Below are 25055 nucleotides of genomic sequence, written 5' to 3' on the forward strand. Positions count from 1 at the left end.
TGCAATAAGGACACAATCCACAGTGAAAAAAAAATTTATTAAAAAAAATGACAAGTTCAAAACCAAACCAAGTTAAAAGTTTAATAGCTGTAGGGTTTTTTTTTTCTAGAAGACAAAGACCTGTATCATGGCACAGACAAACATTTACTGAGGAGAGGTTGGTTGATGCACAAAAAAAAACAAGACTGCACGGACATCATTGAACATGAGTTACAAACTGACCCAAATGTGACTTGATATATTGGATGACCTTCAGCTAGAATATATCTAAATAGTTAGCACTCCAAAATTAGCAGCAATAGTTCATTAGACTCAGTAAGCCACTATTCAATTTTTTCTTCAATGTTCTGGACCCAAAATAGTAATTAAAAGTCATAATAGTCCTTTGCTTCATAGATCTATGTTCAGAGTAGTTTGATATAATAAAAAATCTTTTCAACATTAGCAGTGCATGAAAAAACAAAATTCCAGTCAAGAGTTCAAGTGCGTCAAATCTGAATAGCACTTCACTCTCCCTTCCAGTGAAATCTAAGGCATTTCTGTGAAGTTTAATTTTCTCCTGGAAATGAACTGTTTCATGGTTTTAAAAAAGAGGAAAACAGCATCAGTTACTCAGCAAGAAAGCAAGTTAACACATAGGACAAGATGGGACACACAAAACATAAAAACTGCAGCTGGATGGAATGGAGAATTACATCTAACATGACCTCTATGGCATCCATGTAAAATAAAAGTTGGGCAGACGAGTGGGCGACCCGCCTTCATTCACATAAAACAAGCCTGTCATAGAACTCTTACGTTTTCCTACAGTCATATTAACAACCACATTTTGGTATGAAATAGTTCCCTTTTAATGCAGCAATCTTTCTAACAATAAATGAAACAAAGATGATCGAGTCAGTCGGAAAACAAACAAATCTCATTGTATGCGTAATTGAAAGAAAAAAGCCATGTGAGCCAGACTGTGAAGTCATATTGTGAGGCGATCCATTGTCATTGGATATCTGTAGTATTGCATTCATAAGGATAATAAATTAATTGCATAGATCGTCAGACCTTGGGCATGTTTTCCGAACATTGGACGGAAGAGTTAAAGGATGTGGACACAGTACCAGCTGTGAACAGCCATGAGACCTACTGTAGACCTACTGTAGTCGGTTATTGCCAGTGAACCTTGTACACAAACTGAATCTACTGGCAGGATGAGGTAAGTTGAGGTTTTGAACATAGATTTCTCTGACGTGTTCCCAACTGCTTGGGGGCACAACTCTGTAACAATGCATCAGAACCAAGTGTACACAATTCATCCACGATCAGGAGTCATGCTCACAAGGTGCCGACATTTGTGACACAGCCAGAACTGAAATGTCTGTAGAAAATATTAAAGCCTCTTTGACGTCAACACTGAAACCAGAACGAGAGAAATGCAAACATACAAACAAAAAACAGTATTTTTGAAAAAAAGTTGAAAACATCTACTTTATCACTATTTGAAGCACACAACACACTATCAAAAATAAAATCAAAGCTTCTTTGAAAAATAGGATCAATCTTAAAAGTATTTAAACTGAACTGTTTAAAAACAAAATAAGAAAACCTTTAAATAAGAAATGTAAAAAAAAATTAAACAAAAAACGGTTGAAAAACAGAAATGCAAACACACAGCAATGGCCAGTTACAAAACATCTCTACACTGGCTGTAATAATCCACCTTCATAGTGTTTTCTGAAGATATTACAGGACAGAGCCACGCTTACTGGTTGATCTCCATGTCTGTGTAATAGGAACTTCATACTCTAATAACGACATCTCATTCTTGCTTCAGAAAATACAGTTTGGGGATTTAGTGGAGACTCAGATTAAAGGAGACCTATGATGCTTTTTCATTTTTTTCCTTTCCTTCAGTGTTTTATATAGGTTCTCATGCACGTAAAATCATTTGAAAGCTAAAAATCTCAAGGAGGAGCTCCTTTCTCCCACAGAAAACACTGCTCCTGAAACACCTGAAACGCCTTGTGAGTAGTCCTGCCTTTAAATCTGTGACCTTGTGACATCACACTACATCACCATGTGACACATTTGAATAATTTACGCCTATATTCATGTAGGAACTGAAGCTAACTGGAAAACACAACAGAGCAAACCAGAGACACAGTGAGTGTTGCTGGCTCAGCTGTGTTTGAGCTGACCAATCAGAGGAGACTGTTTTTTGTAAGCATTAAAGCATATACACCTATTCTAGTAGCAGCTTAAACAAAATGAAAATATGAACCTGAAAATGAGCACGATATGTCTCCTTTAAAACAGAACACACACAGCAACACATGTATTGCTGTGTTTGGTAACAATTTGGTATAATGTCCTCACTGAAATAACTGAAGCATTACTACACCAATAAAAGGAAATCAAGAGAAAGCCTTAATAAATTTAAATCTCTTATTTACAGTCAGCTCTGTGAGAGATGTGATCCCTGTTAAGCAACTTTGGATTTCATCAAGTGGAGCAGCTCAAAGTGAACCAATATTTAGACCTTTCTGATAATAATCTCTGGAATGCTTTGAATCTATTTAGCTCTTTCAAAGACATCTTCTCCATGAAATCTGTCACCAGTGACCATCATCTCTAAATTTTTTTCCTCTCTTTAATCTTCTGATTGTCTGAAGCTCATTTGAGATTGTTGGAACTATAAATTATTTGAGAGTCAAGTGCCAAAAAAAAGGAAAAAAAGGAGAGGTTTCATACCTGATGAACTTGCTGCCACTTCAAGAGAAGCTTACCCAAGTCAGCACCATATTATCCGTCGTCAGCTTTTTGAATGACTTCAGTTAGTGTTCTTTGAGCTTTCTGTAATTTCAAATATCCGCACCAATCATTCAAACTTGTACACACGAAGCTAGAAACACGGCAACTCAAAGAATCATGTACAAAAAGGCAGGTTCAAAGCCTGAAAGTATCAGACAAAAGAAAGTGAAGTAAAAGTAGCATATCTTACAAAAACAAAACAGAAATAAAAACATGTTGAAATGTCCTTTTCCTGGTTTCATCGTGGCTCCCCGGAGAAGTATCAGAAAAGAATAATGGTAACGCACAAAAAAAAACCCTTTAAAACCTGTGTAGCGTGTGACTTTTTATCTCGACTGTTGTCAAAATAGATGCTCCTCGTTCTGCTCTGCCATCCCCCATTGCCTGCCATCCATCCTCCAGCCTTACTTGCTCGGAGTAAAAGAGTTTGTTTTAAAATATGAGTTTGTAGAAAATATCTTTTTTTTTCTTTTTTGTTTTTTTGTCCTTTTTTGTGTAACAGTCCTCGATTCTCCCACGTGTCTGGTGCCTTACTGCAGAGTCACTTTGTTTCGGCACTTTGGGCCCCTTCGAGACTCACTGCGGCTCCAGAGGAAGATCTGACAAGAGATGAGAAGAGCAGTTAGAAACATCGCATGACAGAAAAAAAAAAAAAGTCAAGATGCTTCCAGAAACACAAAACAGTCACACGCACACACACACACACACACACACACAGACACTGGCAGCGATCAAACCCACCTCTGCCACCTCTTCACTTGTTATGCTGGTAGGAGTAGGTTGTGTGTTCTGTGGGCGTCTCTATGGCAACGGGTTGTTGGACAGCACTTTCCTGAGAGGGAGGCAGCGAACATTAAACCCATGACAACGTTTTAGTGTCAAACTGTTGTAGTGAGAGATAAACAGAGGTCAGTACCTCAACTGAGATGTTGGTGGCAGGCACTTGGGTGTACTGGGGGATGTAGGTCCCCTGCATAGATGTGTTTGCAGGCATATACTGCAGGTAAATAGAGACCATACTTCCATAAGACACGAGAGCTGCACGGCAATGACACTGTCAAATAAAGCTGCACTAGGTGAGATTTAAACGGGGCATTCAAGGTACGTAAACCAACAATGTCCAGACTCTTGAAGCCTCTATCATCGCATCTACATTCTTACTATAATGCAACTGTGAAAAATAAAGTTTATGGAGATATTTTATACGCACGGTGCCCGGTGACAAAGATGACAATGAGATTGATTCATTTCAAATATTGAAAGATTTTTGGATTAACATGAGTTATTGTGTAGATGAAACACAGGGGCGGTTCTGGGGGGGGGCCAACAGGGGCCAGTGCCCCCGTGACTCTAAGTCTGGACCCCCCTGTGGCCCCCCTGACAGGGAGTCTGCATTAATAACACAATCACAGATTTCTTGCAGTGATTTTCTTCTGAAGGGAAAGGCGGAAATAAAGTGTCTCAGCAGTTTACTACCCAATCAAAATTGCTGAAATTGTAAACACTGCCTTGTCTGAATGAGGGATTTATCCTTTTTTCCGGTTGTATGTGCGCCCTTACAAAAAAGCCGGCCCCAACCTGGCCCCCCTATTAAAACTGGTCTAGTGATGAAACACCAGGTTGTGTTTGAAATCCAAGCACTTCTCAAGGAGTATATTCAAATGCAAGCGTATTTGTTAACATAACAGCTAAAATTAAGTGTTTTCCAAACTTAAAACGTGAAATGACACCTGTCTTTAATTTCCTAAACTTGAAAGAGAAGCTGCAACTCAGGATGAACCTCCCATCCAATTCTTAAACATCTGATTTCTTCAACTTGCCCAAATATACAGTAGGTTTTGTTATTTCCACCCTAATCTGTAAAAGAAGGGAATGAACCTGCAGGGCAAGTTAAGATAATTGTCTTTCCCTTTTGTATCATCTTGTATACCACAATCACAGACTGCTCAGCTGTGTATACTTATGTGAGCGAAGGGGCAAATTAAACATACACATCGAAAGAAATCGCATGGCTGCCGTGTGTGTACTTCACCCTTCAAACACATAACAAACCAGCAAACTAAGTTCTGTGTGCCACACATTCTGCACTGCCCACATTCAGTACTGGCAGGCGATGGTCATTCGCCCACATTCATATATAAGTGACCATACTCTTGAGTGTTTCACAGACAGAAAAAAATGCGTCAAATTGCCTTGGAAACATTTAGATTTAGCTGTGAAGTATCAGTGATAGCTCAGTGCTGAATACTCTACTGACTGTGCCACTGCTGCCCATGGAGAGGTGGCTGAGCTGCTGTGTCAGGGGCCCCATCATCGAGGTCGGCTGGATGGACATGGTGTGGTCCATTCCTGGCGTCAGGACTGCTCCCTGTAACAAAAACATACAGCAGTGTTAGCACTGAGAGGCTGTCTGACAGAACATGAAGGCAGCAGAATATTAAAAGGTCTCCACTGAAACAAAAACAGCTTTAAAATTCAAGATACTCACTGTGGGCGGCATGATATACGACTGGTGATGTAACCAGGATGGGTTGTGTACCTGCAGGAACAAGAAAGACACAAGCATACCAGGATAAGAATACAGTGTATAAAAATGATCAATCAGTATAGACGAGCAAATCCACATGAATGTTGCTGTATTTAAAGCAACTAATGTGTCAATATCATGAGACTTATAAGTATATGACAGCAGGCTGTTTGCTCTGAGGGTCTGTAACTACCTGGTAGGTGGACACAGGTGAATGCATGTATGGAGAGAGGGAGGTCGGCCCGATTATCCGGTTGGGGGCGATGCTGTAGGGAGAGGAGTAGAACCTACAGACGAGATGCAAATGAAAAATGTATACAAAAATTAGTCACCACAAAAACATGATCCCACTCCCTCTGGGCGTGCAAAGCAATTTTCAGAGTAGCAGTACTGACCCGTTCTGTAAGGCTGTGGTGGGGTCATAGGTCAGTGTCATTCCTCCCTGGAGAAACAAAGACCGGGGGCTGTGTCATTGTGAGGAAGATCAACGTGCTGTATCACGGGTTTAATAAAGAGAAAATGATCATTAACTCACAGTGTCCCCATCTCTCGTCCAGGGCCGGCCGTTCTGCAGATATTTCCCTTGGCTCTGTCGCTTCTTCTGGCCTCCATCAGCAAATTTACACAACAGAGGCTCTGACGGCACTGGAAAGTGTTGTTTGGGAAAACTTTTAATATGCTACATTAAAACAAGATGTCATCCTAGAAGGCGATGAGAAAAAGAAACCTCACCTGGAACTCCAGGTGGAGTCTTGATGTATTTTCCATTGAAATGTTGGATGATGGCTTCACATTTCTCTGTTGACTCCATCCTATAAGAACAGGTAAATGTTCATTTAAAATGATTACTGTGTTTAACAGGGCTACAACTAATGATTATTTTCATTATTGATTAATCTGCTGATTATTTCTAGAATCTATCGCTTAAGTTCAGTGTAGTTTAGTCTACAGCATCACATATTCACATTTTCTGCTTTTACTTTGACGTTGTTATGTTGTTGTTGCTATACATGTGTTGCAGTTATGAGTTATCTCGTATCCTTTTTATGTATTCATATTATTTTTTTGTCAGTTAACTTTGTGTTTTTTCTATAACTTCTTGATATCTTAACATCGTTTAGGTGAAGGCTTCAAATAAGCCAACTGGGTTTTCTGCCTCTTCCTGCACTGTATTTTATTTGTTAACCTAAATTATTTGTGTATTCTTATTCTATTTTGCAGAACTCAAAATAAAACTATAAAATGTAAATACTCATCACAACTTCCCCAACACAAAGTGACAGGTTAAAGCTGCTATTTATGAGAAAAGTCGATTTTTGAAACTCATTCCCAACTCACAAAGTGAAGCTTTGGGATGGCAGCCAATGTGTCCTACTCCCCAAACAGATTTGGGAAACCCAGAGTTGAAATGACAGTCAAAAATAATCTTTTCTTAAAAATAGCACCTTTAAAATCTTTTTTTCCCACCAACAGTCCAAATCCCAAAGATTCATTCAGATTCATTTACTATAATAAATTACAAAAAATGCTGGGAACAAGGAATTATTTGACATTTTTTTGTCTAGAAATGTTTTACAAACTGGCTAACTGAACTTATTGTTGCAACTTGTTGCAAATGTGTAACAGTTTCAAGTTGCAATTCTCTGTGTTGGAGATTTTCTACCTCTACTGGCCACCAGAGGGCTCACTCACCATGATTAATACTTAAAAACTAAAGTTGATCTCTAACTTCAGTACTGACTTTTCCAATTCCATCAACTAGATGTTTTTGGAAGTTGCACCATCAGAATCTGTCGTCTTAACACATGTGACTGAACACCCAAAGCTTATACCTGGCAAAACCCACTCCCCGGCTGGTTCCGTTGGCGTCACGGAGGATGCGAGTGGAAATGGCCTGGCTGAAGGGCTTCAACATGTTCTCCAGCTCCTGCTCGTCCATGGACATAGGCAGGTTTGAGATGTAAAGGTTGGTGGGGTCCTGCTCCTGTTGCTGAACGGAGAGAAGAAGGGAAATGATTGAAGAATGAGAATGCAAGAGAGGGAGAGCTCTTGCCGGAAAAAATCAGAACAAGCCCCTACAAAAAATGAGGAGCCATACAAAAAGCTGCTGGCAGGAACAGTGTGAGATGTATGATATTTGGATGGGTGGCAGGTGCAGGATATTAGACAGTCAGAGAGAAAGGGTTTGAAGCTGAAGGTGGATTTCATTTTGGCCTTGTATGAGAGAGTGAGCTGCATGAGTGAAGAGAAAGCAGATATTCAGAGATGGAGGAGATAGTATTCTGGCTTGGCTGGACTTTAGCTGAACTTCTCTTTCGTTTTGCCTCACTATGACTGTCTCCTCCACTTTCTTCACCCCACTCACTCCTTTTTGTCTTTGCACTCCGCTCTCATGCGTTATTGCCACACTGGCAGAAGACAGGCTCACGGTGAGACTGGCCTCTTAAGAGGATGAAAGCGCAGGATCCAGGTAATGTGATATCAAAGTGTTATTACGTTTCAAATGGCTCTCCAACCACGGATGATCAAAAATGATTACGTGCTGGAGAATCACAGCAGAGACGCTTTGGACGGAGACCTGTGGAAACGATCTGGAGGACATCTGAAGCATTATGCTATCATCTTTCCGCAGGGCAAACATTATTGTCCAGTTCCCCAGGTCGTGGTAATAAGATGTCGCTTGTATTCAAGCAGTAATGTTCTCGTGGTAATCCCGACCTTGAATGCAGACACAGTGGCCGGCTCTGTTGGCTTGCATAAATCAGACAAATTATGCAGCTCTTCCCAAATGTGAGTTGGAGTTTTCTAGAAAACAACCTGAAAGAAACTCTTCATTTCATGCTTTTGGAGTATTCCGTCAGCTTTTTTTGGCCTCTATTCTCTTCCTCCTACTCAAACAAATTCAATTTCACCAACAGCATCTTGTAAGATAACCAATCTGTATCACCCTCTAACCATTATGCATATTCATTATCTCGGGGTGCAGATGTGATTAAAAACCTGTAAATGCGGTGTGAATTAATTTCCATCCTATGAATAATGTATGTGTAATCGCAGCGACCTGTGCTGCTGAAGGTGATTTCTCCTTCACCTCCCTCCTCCTCCTCCTCCTCCTCCTCCTTCACAGCAGCAGTGAACTAGCGACGAAGCTTGAACCCATGAGAGCGAGCAGAGGGGGGACCTGCTGTGGGTTTCAACTGCGAATGAGTCAGACTGAGTCATAGAGGAATATGACGCCAACATAAGCCCTGTTGTAAACCCGGAGTGAAGGGGAATCAAGTTATTTTGTGAGCAAGGAGCCGTATGAATGTCAGTGATCCAGCTTAACGAGAGATCAGCTTTCCCAGGGTGTCGGTGGTGTGCGTGTGCGTGCTCGTGAGTGTGTGTCATAATCCAGTTGAGGCAAGGCTGGTGAAGTGCATGTGCGATTTGTCAAGTGGTGTGTGTGTGTGTACATGTGTGTGTTGACAGGGCGGGTGGCTGGGCACAGGGCCCTGCTGACTGGGGAGCTGCTCAGACACTGAGTCAGATGCCACCAGGGAGAACAGGCAGGTCCTTTGTGCAGGAAGCTCTGAGAGCAGGCCCTGGGACACACTCCCTCAACACTGTCACCACACTCACACACACACCACGTACACGTGTGCGCTTCCGTGCACTCTTGTTTGTGAGCACACATATTCTACAGTGCATTAACACCCATAAATACACTGGTTTAAGCATTCGCCCATACGCGCATGCAAACACACACAAACTCAGGCTTAATTGGCTTATAGTCCTGAACCATGGCTCATACAGGCACAAAAGAAAACGTGGGAAGGGAGCATGTTGGAGATAGAGTCTGAGACAGTGTTCAAAATGAAAGTCATAAGAAGCAGGTCAGGCCAAGGAACAACCTTTCTGCTGCAAGGTTAATAATTCACCATTTAATTTGTAATTAATAATTCATCATTGAACTCTTTGCTGAGTCACAGTCAAAATGTTGCAGACCATGTTCATTCCAGTGATGCCCTCAGGCGATGTGATGTTGTAATCTGCCCTTTAGGAGAACAAACTGCTGCTCCAGGTTCTTCATTCCTTCTGCAATCAGGCTACTAAATGTAGACAGTAGTCAGTTTAAATGACTCATACATCCTTTCAACTTCATTATTCATATGAACTGTTAGAAACTTTTTCATTTTCTTTACTGCTGCTTGTTGTTTCCTTGTATTAACCTATGTATGTTGAACTGCCTCGGAAATATAGCTGCCTTGAGTTTTGGATTGTGTGTATGAACTGGGTAGGCTGCAAATGAATTGACCTTCTTGGTATCGATAAAGTTCTCTGATTTTGAATCTGCGAATCTGACTATGCCCAAGGGACCACTTTATAATAACCATCATTAATAAATGTTAAATGTATGGTCAATTAAACTTTAGTGGAAGCAGCATTATCAAGAAATTGGCATTTTCTGCAATTTTGCGCTCCCCCACAGTTTCTGAGTGAAACACCACTGACAAATCCAACGTCTGTAACAATTTGTCAGATATAATTTAGGTGCTAACTACAAACAAAGCTCATTACATTACTCTTACCTTGGCCATCTGAGCCTGCACTCCACCCGCCTTCAGCGCCGTCACTGCTTTCTGAGCAGAGGCCGGACTGTCAAAGTCGACAAAGCCATAGCCTGCAGGGACCGACACATACAACGAGACATAGAAGTTATGACAATGAGAGGTGCTCAGCGCAGGAATGTATGGACACAGGCATGTAACCTGTACACACAAGGCATGTAGAGTTGTAGTGTTAGAATCTGAAGAGACAGGCAGCTGTGTTTGTGTATGCTTCTACATGGAGGACAAATGTAGATTATCATTATTGTTATTGACTGAAGACCATGGTTGCAAGGTGTACCAGCAAAAACAGTGCTGCAACAATAAGTCGATTACTCCATTAGACAATTGCCATAATCCAACTATTATGCTAATTTAAAAAATGTATGTGCAAGTTACTTTTTGAACAAAAATGGTAACGTTTCAGCTTCTCAAATGTGAATATTTCCCGTTTTTCTTGGTCTTTTATGATAGTGAACTGAATGTCATTCAATAATAAATAATAAATAAATAAGGATCTTTCTGACATTTTCTGACATATTTAATGTGAAACAATTTATCAAGAAAATCATTAGCGGATTAATCAAGCATTAACATTTTTTTTACAGACTACAGAACCTCTGATTCATATCCAAGTTTTAAAACACTTCTCTCATCTAAGCTCCTGTTAAAATTCAACACCAGTTCAAACACTGACATACTTTTTTCTGGGTGAACTGCTCAACGGTTACTTTAAACCAGCTGACTCCTTCACACCTCACCTTTGCACTTGTTGGTTGTCTTGTCCAGGATGGCCTTTGTGGATACGATTTTCCCATACCTGAAAAACAGCGAGAGGTTACACTCAAGGATCGCCCTTGCACCGTGTACTGAAAATAATGACTTGTTTACATTCAATATTAGCATTGCAACATTGCTGATGCAATATGGTTTCTCTCTGAAAAACTTAACACACCCTGAGAGATTGTGCGCCGTGATGACTGAATCATAATTAACCTGAAAGATGCAGTGTCCTTACAATGAATACAATTACACCATCTGAAAATAAATGATGTGCAAAGGGGAAATTTTCTGGGGTCAATTAAATGTAGTAAGAGTAATGTCCCATGGGTTTCTGCATACTGGAGAGAAGTATAGATTTATCTTACTCATTCCATCCCACACACAGATGTCAATAGGGATCATAACTCAAGGGCGATCCAACATGACATGACAAAATGCTAAAAATGAATGTCTTTGCTGCATTTCTATATTGTATCCTGCATCATCTATCAGGCTGGCCAGCTATAGATAATGGAGATGCAAACGATAGCGCCTGGCTCGGGCAAATGCTGCTGTGAGGGAGAGTGTCTATCGGTTCCCATCTCTCCAGGCATGTGCATGCAGTGTAATCTGATATGCCTCTCCTTGGCTGTCCTGTCCAATGCTGGCTCCCAGCCATTCTCTCATTCTACTAACCAGCTTCTCTCTAGGCAGTGACCCTCTGGCACCACCTGCCACTGGGTCTTAGTGCCCCTCTCATAATGCAATCCAGCTTTTTCCTTACCCAGATTCACAGAGAGAGAGAGACAGAGAGAGAGAGAGAGAGAGAGAGCCTTTCATATACTCTGTTAATAAGGATAAGCAATGACCTGCCGAAATTTTAATCTGACAGTTAATCTGTTGGATTACTCCAAATCGTAAATGAAATTGTTTGCTTAAAATTAATTTAGGATTATTTTTCATTCAGAAAAAAAAGGAAATCTGCAAATCTTTATTCCCTCGCCGAGGTGACTTAATATCGAACATGTTTGAGATTTTATGGGAATATCCGTCTATTCTAAATTATCGAATTGGACGCTCCAACAGTAGATTACACTACTATGTGTTGGAAATTTAAATATTGAAGAACAGATACACTATATATTCAGATTTTACTTGACTTAGTTTTCTAAATACAGGGCAGTACAACATGACCAAACTGTCATTGGTTTGATCCTACAATAATGTTTATAATATAGAACCCACTTTCTCTTTCTGCCTGATAATGAAAAAACTGAATACATATACATATAGACATACATATAGATTTTCATTCTGTTCATCTTCATTCTTAATTCTCACATGGAGGGAAATTGTTAAAAATATGTAGATACTGGTACCGGTACAGATATCTATACTGATACCCTAACTCCGATATCGGTTCCTGAATAATCCTTTTTTTGATACCAATTTTATGAAATACATTAGAACAAAAGATTGCATTGTACATACATGTGACAAGCCCCGCCTCTGCCTGCCTCCAGACAGCCAATCACCAGCATGATTAGATCCTGGCACAACAAGCATGCTGCATGCTTATTGGCTCACTGACGCCGATGAGATTAACTCCTTAGGTATTGTCATTTGGTATCAAATGACGAGACGTTTTTCTATACTCGATAATATCAAGGTAATGTGGTCGGTGCCATTAAAGTACTGAAGTTTGATACCCAGCCCTGCTCACATGTGTTTATACCCTACATAAAATCTTTTTGAAACAGAGCCCGACCAATATTGCATTTTTGGGTCTGACACCGATAATTAGGGAGTTATAAAATGATTTATATTTGTACATAATGGAGACGGGATGTTTTACACTTTAAAAATAAAGTTTACCATCTATAATGGTACACTGAAACTTGGATTTAATAATTATGAACTACCACAAGGATCTTCTCTTGCATTCCTTTCTGTAAAAAAAGGACAGTTTTCATACCAGAAAAAAAAATACGGCAATACTGATATATCTGTAATAATATCAGCTGACCAATATATTGCTGGGGCTCTATGAAACATCTTAATAAACCTCCTTTTTATGACACGATCAAGGTATCACCCTGAAGGTCTGTTGTATTATGCATTTGGCCTCCTATACAACATTACTATTTCATGGTGCATTTCTGATTCTAAGCCATAACATGCCACCAACTGGACTGGATGTATATATGTACATATGTTTTAGTTTTTAGTTTTAGTTTTTCCTACTGATTTGTTTTATATTTGTTTTATATTGTTTATATTTATACATAATCATATGCTTATATTATATGCTTTTTTTAGTAGCATATTTATTTATATATTGTAACTTGGCACCGGGACCTGAGCACTGTGTTTCGTTTTTTTTCCATGTTCCTTGGTGAAGAAATGACAATAAAATGAGTCTGAAGTCTGAAGTCTGAAGTATACCCCAACATTGTCTCCCTATAGTTTCATATGCATTATTACTGTGTGGGTACACAGCGATTCCACCAGTCTACGACTTCACATTATGACTAACACTTAAGCCGTGAGCTGTGCTCGCTGCACTCCCCTGCTTACACAGTTGAGATACCCATTCACTTAATTGCGCTCAGGAACTCGGACTACATGATGCAGAGAGAAAAGAGGGGCTCGAGACTCAGCCATGTGTGAGAGAGCACAGTGTAGTCCGACCCGATGTCCATCCATGGTCAACCAACAGAGACGGACCGGGGCACCCAGAGAGGCAACTGCAGGGGCCGGAGATGGAGAACCAACCCCCATCCCCTCTCTGCTCTCATCCCTCACTCCCAATGCCGTGCATTTCAGACCATGCATACAACAACTCTACAGCGTGGGGGAGGGGAGCTGCGTCCTGCGTGTTGCGTCCTGATACTAAGCACACATATACTGTTCAAACTTGAGTTTAACAAGTCAAAATTCCCTCCTCGACTTGTCTTTGCTACCGTTTTACGTCCTCAATGGCAAGCATTTCCCCTATTTACTATTATTGGATACAGTATCCTCTCTCAGTCCGGCTTAAATGAGAATTACATTGGCCTTAATGTGCTCTGCTAAAAGGCAAATTTCATGCAGTGATTTTATCTGCTCTGTAAAAGCAGAAATATGAGAACAACCCCCACAGAACACCACCTGACACACAAACCCTAAACTCCATTCACTCCTCCCCCTCTGATTCTCTCCATCCAACCCCTCTCCCCCCACTCATGCCATTGCCCTTGTTTGTCTTTCCCTTTCCCCTGGGCTCGCCATTTCCTGTAGGGTTGGGCAGCCTCATGTGAGCCATATCTTCCAGACAGCTGTAAAATAGCAGGCCTCTCCCTCCCTCCCTCTCTCTTTCTCCCTCATTCAATCTCTCCAGCCCCTTTTCCCTCCTTTTCTCTCATTCCTCTCATCTGCTCTTCTGGTCCTCATCACCAGGCTCCAGAATTCAATTAAGTGAACCCAGATCATTCATCTCAGCCCTACTTGTTTTGATGTCTTCCACTGAAGACCTAACAAACATATCAGATGGATTGGATGATGCTGTCGTTTGATGTCTGACGACACGCTGCCCACAACCGAGGTTTCAAAGACTCACACTGATGAGCAACGCAGTGTGGTATTTATAGTGCAGTAGATGACTTTGAATTAGGAGAGCAGAGTCTCATTGTCATCGAACTGCTTGGTGATAACCTACAAGACTGAAGTGCAGTGGAGCAGTAACTCAGGCAGGCTAAAAGTTGTGGAGGGAGACATACAGAAAGAATTAGCGTGAGGGAGAGAGACTAAACATTCTGTACCTAGTTGTTGGAAAGTCTGTGCTTAGCTATGCCAAACTGAAAGGTCTTAGTTTGCAGCCCAAATGATTGTTGTTTTTTCCACAAGGCCACTAAATGATGGGCCTTGAAAAAGTCTGGAAGGAAATGTGGCTCTCCTCTTCGATGCAGAACTACCTGCTAAGGTAAGTGTGAGGAAGCTGTGCAAGTATGTAGCCCTGCAATACTTGACAGTTGATTTAATTCAGACAGACGGCCATCGCCCATGTATCCATGCACACATTGCTCCTTTCTGTCTTAACCTACTCTGCAACTGCAATCTGTTTCATGGGCACAGCGGGTAGCCAGAGAGAAATTTACTGGGTGTACACGTAGAGGTTACAGCAATGGGTTTTTTTTTCTGGTGACTTACGGCTGACAGAGCTTGACCAGATCCTGGTCTGTGGTCCCTGGGTGGAGGCCACGGATGTACAGGTTGGTTTTGCTCAGCTGGTCTCCCCCATTGTTGCTGCTGCTGCCATTGCTGATGGAATTGGTGTTGGAGTTGCTATTGATGTTGTGGTTGGGGCTTGGAGGAGCCATCTGATGGTTGGAGGGGGACACATACGTCTGCTGCAGAAGAAAGTAGAGGGCAGAGTCAGATCTGAGATGATGCAGACATTCACAAAGCAGAAGCTTCCGAAGGTGCATGATATGAACTGTAATGTAGAAATACCAGGTTCCTAATGGGCTAATAGCTGAGCTGCTGAAACGGAAATAAACAACAGTGGCTAGTTAAATGTTGTGGAAGGTATCCAAATAGAGCCACAGAGTCTGAGCAAAGATATCTGCAAGAAACTTTGCTGCTTCATCTGATACGACAGGTCAGATGACATGATGATTACAAAATATACACATATACACAGTCCAATAAGTGAAACAATGTAAAACTTAAGCATTATGAAATGTGTGTTTCTGAAGGGAAATATGAGAAAGAACAATGTGTGATATTGCAAAACGTACCATGCAGCCAGTAGCAAAACAGTATACCCTGTTTGGGTGGTAGATAAGTGAATGGTGGTCCCACAAGTTGATGTTTACTATCAGTCTGTGCAAGAAATGGAGGGAGGCTACATGGCGACATAAGTAACAGTATGATCCAGTCTTTAAACTTTAAGTCTTAAGAGTCATTCATTAACACAATGACACACCCTGTCTTTGTGTCATGAGGGACTCCAATGCAGATAGGCTGGGACATGACAGGCAATACACTAATTATCATAGAGAACCATCATAGATTGTCTACTAATCACATCGATTGTTAGTTTGACTGTAAATGTTGAGACTTTACCTTAGTTATATTATATTTAAGTGTGCCATTCAAACTGACCTACTTTTTAATTGTATAGAACTACTTTTGGCAGACAGGCAAACTGTAAAAATGTATAGTTTACTCAGGAGCTATGCTTTGCCTATCCTGTGATGGCAAGTGAGCCCATTTATATGGAAAATTTATTATGCAAAAAAAACTAAGTGTATATATTAAACCTGGCTGAAATTAAAGTGGCTAAGCTCCACACTGCTGCAAGACAGGCCTTTATGTTGTGGGTTGAAGCTGGAAGTGTTTATGTGCACAGTTTTCATTGGGCGTATTTGAAATAGTTCCAATCAAAACTGTTCGCACGGGGAGATCTGTGGATTATCCACAGTAACGAGGATATTGTTCCTGGAAAGAACAAATTAAATTTTTCAGTCTTTAGTTTGAGCAGCGAAAAACAAATTCCACCCACTACTATTGTCTTGGGAGAAATCGCAAAAACCTAAACCATCTGAATGGCTAGATACCAGTAAATGTTTAGTTAGATTAAGATAAATGGATCTGTTGAGTGAAGATACTCTTAAACTACGACATATCTCCACCACAGTCAAAGCATGAAAACATCAGTATGCAGAGACTTAAATACTACTTATTTAAGGCAGTGATTATAAAGACTTAAATGCATACGTATGATGAAAATCTTTTATGGACCATGATCCGGGATAAACTAAATCAAATTGCTAATGAAGTGTCAGCTGGTGTCGCCTGCTTCTCAGTGCTGGTGGAGGAGGAACTGTTTGATTAGTTAGGGTCAGCAGGCCCAGCCACAAGGAACAATGGGATGGCTTGTTGGACACCACAAGGTCAGCACTGGAGCACCAGCTTATTAACAGAGAGGGAGTTGTCAAAAGACTGCTGGAATCATGCTAATTGTGGCTTCTCTATTTCTCCCTGCTGTGTGAATTTAACCAGCTATAGTACAAGAATAATTCAGATACCAGGCACACGAACATCACATATGAGAACATTAAAACAAAGATGTGGACGTTTAAAACTAAACTATAAATGTTTGCTTCATACCCACAATCACAATGCTTGTGGTCTAATGTCTGCAAATGTTAGAGAAAAAATATTCTGAGATTAACATGGTTGCTGTGACAGGTGAAAGATTTAAAAATCTGGGAGAGGGAAAAAGCTAAAAAAAAATGCCTCAGTGGGAGGAAAGAAAAACCAACCAATCATGTGAGCTCTAACAAACCTCAACCAATCAACTGCCACAACAGCCATCACTAAGGACGTTCTTATTGGCCACATGTCACGCCAGTCGATGCAGAAGTTCAACAATGCCCAAAATAGTTAACAGGACATGCCTGAATCAGTAAAAGGGGAAAAAACAGGATAAAGTTGCATTAGATTAGATGTATATCTTCTTATAGAGCCCTCTTTATGTGTAATTTTTCGATTTGCCATACATTATAAGTTCACAGTAAGTGAGATTAAGCCAACATAGCATTAAAGTCAATCCTTCTTGGATAAGAATAAACTGAGAGTGCTTAAAGCCCATTTCAGACATCAAATCTATAAAACACTTAGTAAGATCTCATCTGATAGTTGGAAGAAGCTAACTTGCGTGATACTTCTGAAATCTGAAATCATACTTCTGATTTGTGAAACCTTTATACTGTATTTCAACAAGTCATTTCACTGTGATCCCTCTTCATAGACCAGATATAGATCTATAGCCAGCTGATGTAGCCTACTTTAAGGTAACTATCTTCAGGCAGGATATATAGCACAATTGAAATACAATTAAAGATGCATGTCTGTGCCTAATATGTTAATGTATGATGCTTTATGTGTGAAACATGGTTGAAATATTCCCTAATAAAAAGTCATCTTTACCTGACTAAACCCTGAATACGTGAAAAATGGTTACACTGATATATCTTACTTATAACCTATCCTTATCCTTAAAGACACAACCGACATGAGTAGCAACGCCAGTGATTCTGTCGGAAGCTTTGTGGTATCCACCCTCTCTAGCTGCCTTGTGTTTTGCAAACAGTTTCCTAAGAAATCCGCCTTCATGAACTTACTCCAGGTCTTTTTAGTCAAGCTGGGAAAATCTAAGTGACTCACAGTGCCCATTCATCTTGGCCCTCTTCTCTAATCTCCCTCTCTTCTTCAGCATCAATAGTACGCCGTTTGTTTTTCCACAATCGCAGCCTCTTCCTGTGCTCTCCCTCTGCCTTCACTGTAGGCGGCCCGCACAGACTATCAGGAGGGATGCACCTGCACAGGCCTGGGGAGATATGATCTGACGGGAGACCGAGTCCAGGCCTGAGCCTAGCTAGTGAGGCCTGTCTAATTGGGATCTGAGCTTGTTAGCGGAAAGTGCTAATCCCTCTCATGTGCTCGCAAGTCAGAAGGTAGTGTCTCATTAAGACCGCTCTGCTAGGCTCCTTCTGAGAAAAGGGATGGCAGTGAATCAGATCCACACCTACTCCCCCATCTGCCCCAGTGCTCGACACCAGCTCCAGGTGTTTTGCCACCCATGTAAGGTAATGCCTGATGTGCCAGTGCAAACAACAAGAAAATGTGCATAAAGAAAAAAACAAATGCAGTTAGAAAGGTCAGAAAGTATGACAGAGTCTTAAATGTGCAAGATTGTGAATCACAGCTCATGAATCATTTGAAGCAGCACGTAAGGTTGCACATCCTCTTAGTCTGTGCCCAAAACTTAACCTCCTGGCACGTTACTGATTTCCTTCCTACTTGTTACTCTTCAATCCACATCCGCCCACATATGTTCTCACACTGTCCCTTACATGAATCTCAGTGTCATCTTCTTAGCATTCTTTGCATTCCTCTGCAATACACACGTTTGTGCTTCTCTCCTTTAGGTGGACAGGGGTCGTGGGGGACATGTTTTTGGTTTGAGATTAGAGTTCAAGCTGTCATCGTTAAATTGAACCGCATTCCTGGAGGCATTCTGTGGGAACGGGCCATCTCTACAAGACAAGATCGACCCTCAGAAATGCAGGAAGTTCTCCTATGCGCATGCAACATCTATAAATGTAAAATTGATGTACAAAAAGCTGGATGGACATAAAAGCAAGAGGCATCTATTTTTCCATCGTACAATAACCGAATAATCCTGCCCAAGAACAATTGCTGTTGCTATTGCTTTCATCCACTCTACTTTCTGCACAGAGAAGTTGTCAAGCTCTGGTGTATAGTCTGCACGTCACCATTATGATCAGAGAGTATGCAGTAACTGATGCAGAATGATAAACCAGCCACTTGCCTTATTATTAAATATTATATAACTACAGTAAGTGGCTGACAGCATGGTGCAGAGAGAGGGAGTGTGCTCCTGGCAGCAGCTGAAGACTGATGAGGTGATTACAGTTGGAGGGAGCAGAGGTGAAGCCCACAGGGAGCGCAGGTGACTCTCTCCGAGAGAACACTGAGTGCCAAGTGAGGCAGGATGTATGCCTGTAACTCCACAGTAATAGCAAAGACATAAGCCTGATTGTGTGACGCTTGAGTGCCACATCTGTCTGGAAACACAAGCTTTTCGTGCAAACGATGCTAAGGAAGTTGGAACAATCTTCCAATGTCGTAGGCAACATGGTTAACTGCAAAATCCTTGAAAATTATTCATGTTTTTTTTGTTTTTTTTTAAACGGGTCAAACATATTAATTATTAGAATCACCATCCTGCCATACAGCTGCATTTAAATAATCATGTCCCACTCAAAATCTCTATCTTGCGAAAATAGTTATTATTCATGCACTGCAACAAGTACATGTTTAAGAATAAATTACATATTATAAGTAGCTTGAATGAGAGAGAATGAGAGAGTCCTACCTGCTTGGTAAAAGAAACTTTGAAAGGCACCGTGGAAAAAATCATAGTGTTACAGACACAATCTCTTTATATTATATCTCTCTGCAGCTGCAGGCACAAAAACGAAGCAAGAAAAACAATAACCAATAAAGAAAACTGATGAAAATCCTTGGTGTCCCGTGGCTAAAGGGTGAGATTCTCCTTTCTCTCCTTCTTCTGACTCAGTCCAGTTTCATTAAGAAAAAAAACCAGATAGTTAGGAAAGTCTGTTTTCAACAGGTATCAAGCACCCTGAGCAGAGCAGAAAAGTCAATTCCGTAAGAGAAGGGATTAATCAGTTAAGAGGAATGTTCAGGCTCTCCTCTCCATGTGAACTGAACCACTGACAGACAAGAAATCAAGGTATGTGAAACACACAGGGGAGAAAGAGAAAAGAAGGGGTTTGGGGGGGTGTTAATGGAAAGCAGAGGGAGGGGGGGATCTCTTAATCCTTTCTTTTCTCCGCCCTTTTTCCCGTAGTAAAAGACACAGACCAGGGGTTACCACTTGGCGGTAGATTTACAAGTCTTCCCCCTTTTTGACTTTGGCGCACTAACAATGCCAAATGTGCTTAAAGGAAAGAGAAAAAAAGACTGTGTGCATGTCTTCTTTGAAGGAAAAAAAGAGTTTGAGTTTGCAGAGACCCCTCTTGAAATGAACACATTGTCTGAATCCAGGATTCCAGGAATTCCAGGTCATTAATCTGAGCAATCTGAATTCCTGCCAGCCGTGAGGCAGGGAATGGAATAGCGCAATGAAGGAGGGAGGTATTTGATTTCAGCTTTGTTCGGGCGTTATTCAAGAAAATGATGAGAGTCAGGCGTCAACAGACTTCATATGCCATTCCAGCCACACAATCAGCACTCAATATGCTCCAGATTTAAACAGTTTATCCCAATCCCATGATTCCCACATGCCCCAGAATGTAAAACATAAAAAGATCTATGTGGTCTGTACAGAAAAGAAGTGGCTGGAAATAGATAACAATGTCACCCCCATGAATTATTCATGTGAGCAGACAGGCTAATCAATATTAGAATCCCAGCTCTGCTGTCAGCGACCTATAACTGACTTCCACATGCAGCCACATACACTACAGTCACATTAGACTTATTACACCAGCTCTGTAACTTTCCTCTTATTCATAGTGCCATGCGAGCCCTCATCATTAGCAGGACTGAAGGGGTGGGGCAAATCTGTACGCGTAAAAGAGGAAAAAAAAAAAAAAAAAAACTTTACCAACTCGTGGTTAATTCAATGAAAACATTACCTAAGCAATGAAGCGGTTAATTCAACCCACACCAATTCATATAAAAGTCGAATATAACAAGCCTTTGTAGCCTTGCAGAGCATCTACACAGTTTGAAAGCTGTGTGTGTGTGTGTGTGTGTGTGTGTGTGTGCAGGCTGGGTAGGAAGAGAACAGCGACCGTGTCGGGGGGGCGAAAGCAAACAGTAGTAGTAATCTACAGGCAACAATGTAACGGGCCCCGGTGTTAGTTTGTTATAGTGTTACGGCAACAACAACACAGGGGGGAGCCGATAAATGTTGCAAAGAAGCAAGTGCGAGAGTTTAAAAACGTCGCCCGGGAACCACTTTTCAAGGACACTGCAGCTTAAAACAGCCTGAGCAGCTTTCAACTGGAGAGGCAGAGCTCGAACAAACACCGCATCGCGATATATAAAGAGAAGAGAGGAGACACACAAAGTGGCGGGGCCCCCGCGGTGTCGGTACTCACCCTCTTGGTGTTTTTGCCGGTGTATCCGTTATATGGGTTGATTCCTGTCCTTGGCGGCGCAGAGAGCAGCATTTTTCCACGGCGCTGTGTCCGGAGCAGCGGAGAGAGAGAGAGAGAGAGAGAGAGAGAGAGCGGAGAGCCGAGGCAGTCAGCTGACGTCAGCCAGGGAAACTGAGCCAGGAGCAGCGGTGCTGATTGGAGTCGCTCTTCTCTTCCCTTGCGCTGCGCTGTGCTATGATGAGCTCCACGCTCCACACTTTGGCTGTACGCTCATATAAGTGTGATATCTGACTTATTCTCAGCGGGTTTTTTTTTTTTCATTTTTCATTTTCATTTTTTATCCACCACAGTCCTCCTCTTCAGCCATTACGCGATCAAGTTTTACACAGGGGGGATGAATACGATATTTTATCTTGCTGCGAGGCATATAAATTCCACTCTTTCAGTGCCAAGTTCCTCTTGGTAAACCCGAGGGGTTTAGGATTTGGTGGAGAAATGCAGAAAACGCAGATTCCATCGTGTTTACCGGAGTTGGGTGTGAAATCTTAATTTTTCACACCTGACTTTAATTTTCATGTAGAAATTGGCCCCTGGATGCTTCCCTCTGAGGCAGTCTTTCTTTTCGGGCTGGGTTTAGTGTCAGGCTAAATGAGATTCAGGTCAGGGGGTTATAATGCATCAGATTATCTATACTGTTTTATAAATTAGGAAGTAGACGTGGCTCACTGTCTCCTGGAATAACGTTTACTCCTACAAACATAGGTTTTAAATTATACAATTATTTTGAGCACTTGTTTCTCCCAAGTGCAGAGGTAGAAACATGTCCCCACTGTAGTTATAGGCAAGTTCTTTCTTAAGTACTGAACCAATAGACAGCTACAATATCTGAAAAATTGTGCTGATAATAAATTCAATATGACTGTACTTGCATTAGGTAGGTTCGTGGTCATGTCATGATGTCATTGTTGTCAATTGTGGGCTAAGTTGAGGCCCAATGTGTAGGATTTAGGGGCAGAAATGGAATAACATTACATTTAGATAATTTAGCAGGCACTTTTGACCAGAGTGACTTACAGTAGTTCATACATACATACACGGATGGTGGTGGCTGCCATTAAGGTGCTGACCAGCACATTAGGAGCAGTTTGGGGTTCAGTATCTTGCCCAAGGATACTTTGCCATGCACACCAGGGGAATCGACCAGCGACTATCAGATAACAAGACGCTGGCTCTACCTCACAGCCCCATGAGATAGTCATAGTTATGTTTTTTATTGGTGTATAATTGCCTGAAATGGGATTGGACAAAAAAGTGTTGTGTTTTCTTGCTTTAGGAAGAGCCTTTTGTATCTACAGAGGGAATGGGTCATAATGGGGTCCGCCATGTTGCACCACCATGTTTCAACAGTAATCCAGAACAGGCCTTTAGTGTATTTGCGTTTTTTGCAGGCGCCATAAGGGATGGCGACAAGAGGGGTGTTCGGTCACACTGGACCTTTAGTATATATATCATATAGCATCAACATTGTGTTTAAAGTTAGAGCTAAGCAACAAAAAAAGTATATCTGATTACCTGGTTGAAACCGGCACTGGCATAATCTTCCATTTGGACCATTTGGTTAAATGAAGCAGATGTAGCCCCTGAGGGTAGAAGAGCTTTGAAACAGCATTTAGACCATCATGGCACACTGAACAAATTTTCCATTGTTAGCAACTCTTTACGGTTGGCTGACCACTGAGTAACAGGGATGCTCTTGTGAGATAAAAAAAAAAAAAACCCTGCCTTTTAAAAAAGAATGAAAATAAAGAAAACATCATTGGAAAAATAAAACACAGCAACAAACTTTCTACACATACACTGCCATTGGTTCCCAAAATGTGTGCCATGGACCACTGGTGGACTGTGAGGCAACTGCCGGTGTGCCGTGGGATTTTGTTAACTACTGATTATTATTGCAATATACACATCAAGAAATGATTCTTTAAATTTCTACAACTATCTTTTGTACACATTCATTTCCTAAAACAGAGGCATGTTCTTTAGCCTAAAAAAACATTTATGAAAACCAAAAAGGAATCGAAAGGAAACATGTGCAGAGTTACTGATAACAAGTGTTAAAGAGACTTGTTTGCATGGTTGTAGATACACGTGTGCCTTGAGATTTTGTCGTGCCATACGGTCTGCCTTGGGCACAAAATGTGTAATGTGAATATATCCTGTTTTTGTCATGCTAACATCTAGTAGGCAAAGTTTGTTATATTACACTATTTTGGGGGGTAAACTAGTAGTACACCAGATACATTTGATGAAGTCATTGTATTGCCAATGAAAACCTGAAAACAGTTCTTTAGCATTGACACAGGATTTTAACATACACACACCTGCCCATGACTTTACTTCTATAATAATGATAATGACAGCACCGGTTGTTGGAACTGTGCATCAACTAATATCCATGTGTTTTATAGTTTTGGATTTGACCCAAATGTATAACTAGCTCTTGATGTGTATGATAACTGTCTGAGTTGGAACGTACTTTGCATCCCTCTGAGTTTGCATCAGTTGTCAAGCTTTTGGACGGCTCTCATCACATGGATAAAAAAAGTGTTTGTATCAACAGAAGTTGCTTGGCAACTAAATCCCCCGACCCTTTTGCCTTATCTTGCATACCCTGACTGATTAGCCCTCAAGTGTGTAGAAAACATATGCAGTGGTTCACTCAGCCATATAGTGTGTGTTGTTTTTTTTTATAGCCATGGCATTTGCATAACACAGCTACAGATGCAAAGATTTGAAGCACAGGAAGACAGAGGACAGGCCTATATTCTTATGTTGATCTAGATGCACAAGGGATTTCATCCTGATTTCATCATGAGTCTAGTCAGACAGACGAGAGAGCCTCAGCTGAATTCATAATCTCCATTTGTCTGTCTCCCACACACACGCACATTCGCTAAGTGTTCGACTTGATACATTGGTTTCAATTTGCATAAAAATAACATTATTCTTGCTTGCCATCATTCTCTCTGGCCAGATATTGACGCTTTTACTTTTTTTTGACTGGACCGCTGTGGGACTGCAATTGGGTCACCCAGGGTTGTTCACTCCCCCTGGTTCAATCTATGCACTGCTTTGATATGTGTATGCAAGTGTTCAGCCAGATGGGCTGTGAGTTCCACACAGCTCAAGGACAGTTTGGGGAGTGACTCAGTCAGGAGAGTGCCCGAGCCAGCAAGCACGCTCTGTGAATTCACCAGTAACGGGAATCGTAGGGCCTTTTGGGAGCTGTGGAATTCGGATAGGGTTTCCTCTACTAACAGATTGGGGGGGAAATCTGATTTAATTGTAACTTTATACTACAATACTACAGATTTAGTTGATTAAGCGGTTTAATCTAGAATAATCTAGAGCTGAAGTACGTTTCCTGGTAGAGCAATCAAAATATTACATAAAATAACACCTGCATTATCTGCACATCTCAGAGTCGTGTGAAAATGTCATGCTGAACTTTGGGTTGGACTGGGGCTCCTTGCTGGTGGGTTGTGTGGGGGAGGGTTGCAGATGGGGGAGAAGGGAGTGGGAATGAGGGTTAGGAGAACACAGGCTGCTGGGTACATGCTTGGCATTCCTCAGGTGTTGTCAGCATAGCTTGCTCAGTAATTACCTCTCTGT

General features: G+C 41.3%; 1 protein-coding gene across 2 annotated transcripts; it reads right to left on the reverse strand.

The window, feature by feature from the left end:
• Positions 1–67: 67 nt before the first annotated feature.
• On the reverse strand, positions 68–21609 carry LOC115584699 (RNA-binding motif, single-stranded-interacting protein 2-like). Of its 2 annotated transcripts, XM_030422304.1 has the most exons (14): positions 21384–21607; positions 14869–15068; positions 10680–10738; positions 9901–9992; positions 7162–7319; positions 6062–6141; positions 5865–5974; positions 5725–5771; positions 5523–5616; positions 5291–5341; positions 5060–5170; positions 3719–3799; positions 3544–3634; positions 68–3401 (listed from the first exon to the last, which is right to left on the reverse strand). In XM_030422304.1, the coding sequence occupies exons 1-13, from the start codon at positions 21453–21455 to the stop codon at positions 3557–3559; spliced, it is 1233 nt and encodes a 410-aa protein (XP_030278164.1). In that variant the 5' UTR covers positions 21456–21607; the 3' UTR covers positions 68–3401; positions 3544–3556. The 2 variants fall into 2 exon arrangements, with proteins under 2 accessions (XP_030278164.1, XP_030278165.1); XM_030422305.1 differs by lacking the exon at positions 3719–3799 and having other exon boundaries at positions 21384–21609.
• Positions 21610–25055: the final 3446 nt, after the last annotated feature.

This window comes from Sparus aurata, chromosome 7 (assembly GCF_900880675.1).
Source record: "Sparus aurata chromosome 7, fSpaAur1.1, whole genome shotgun sequence".
In the NCBI taxonomy this organism is placed as follows: domain Eukaryota; kingdom Metazoa; phylum Chordata; class Actinopteri; order Spariformes; family Sparidae; genus Sparus; species Sparus aurata.

What these genes read in the sequence shown, in the direction of transcription:
- LOC115584699 (XM_030422304.1), bottom strand. Translation starts at nt 21,455, where the DNA reads ATGCTGCTCTCTGCGCCGCCAAGGACAGGAATCAACCCATATAACGGA. An exon ending in GACTCCACCTGGAGTTCCAG is followed by an intron (nt 5,975 to 6,061) that starts GTGAGGTTTCTT and finishes AACACTTTCCAG; the next exon opens with TGCCGTCAGAGCCTCTGTTG. An exon ending in CCATGGGCAGCAGTGGCACA is followed by an intron (nt 3,800 to 5,059) that starts GTCAGTAGAGTA and finishes ATTTACCTGCAG; the next exon opens with TATATGCCTGCAAACACATC.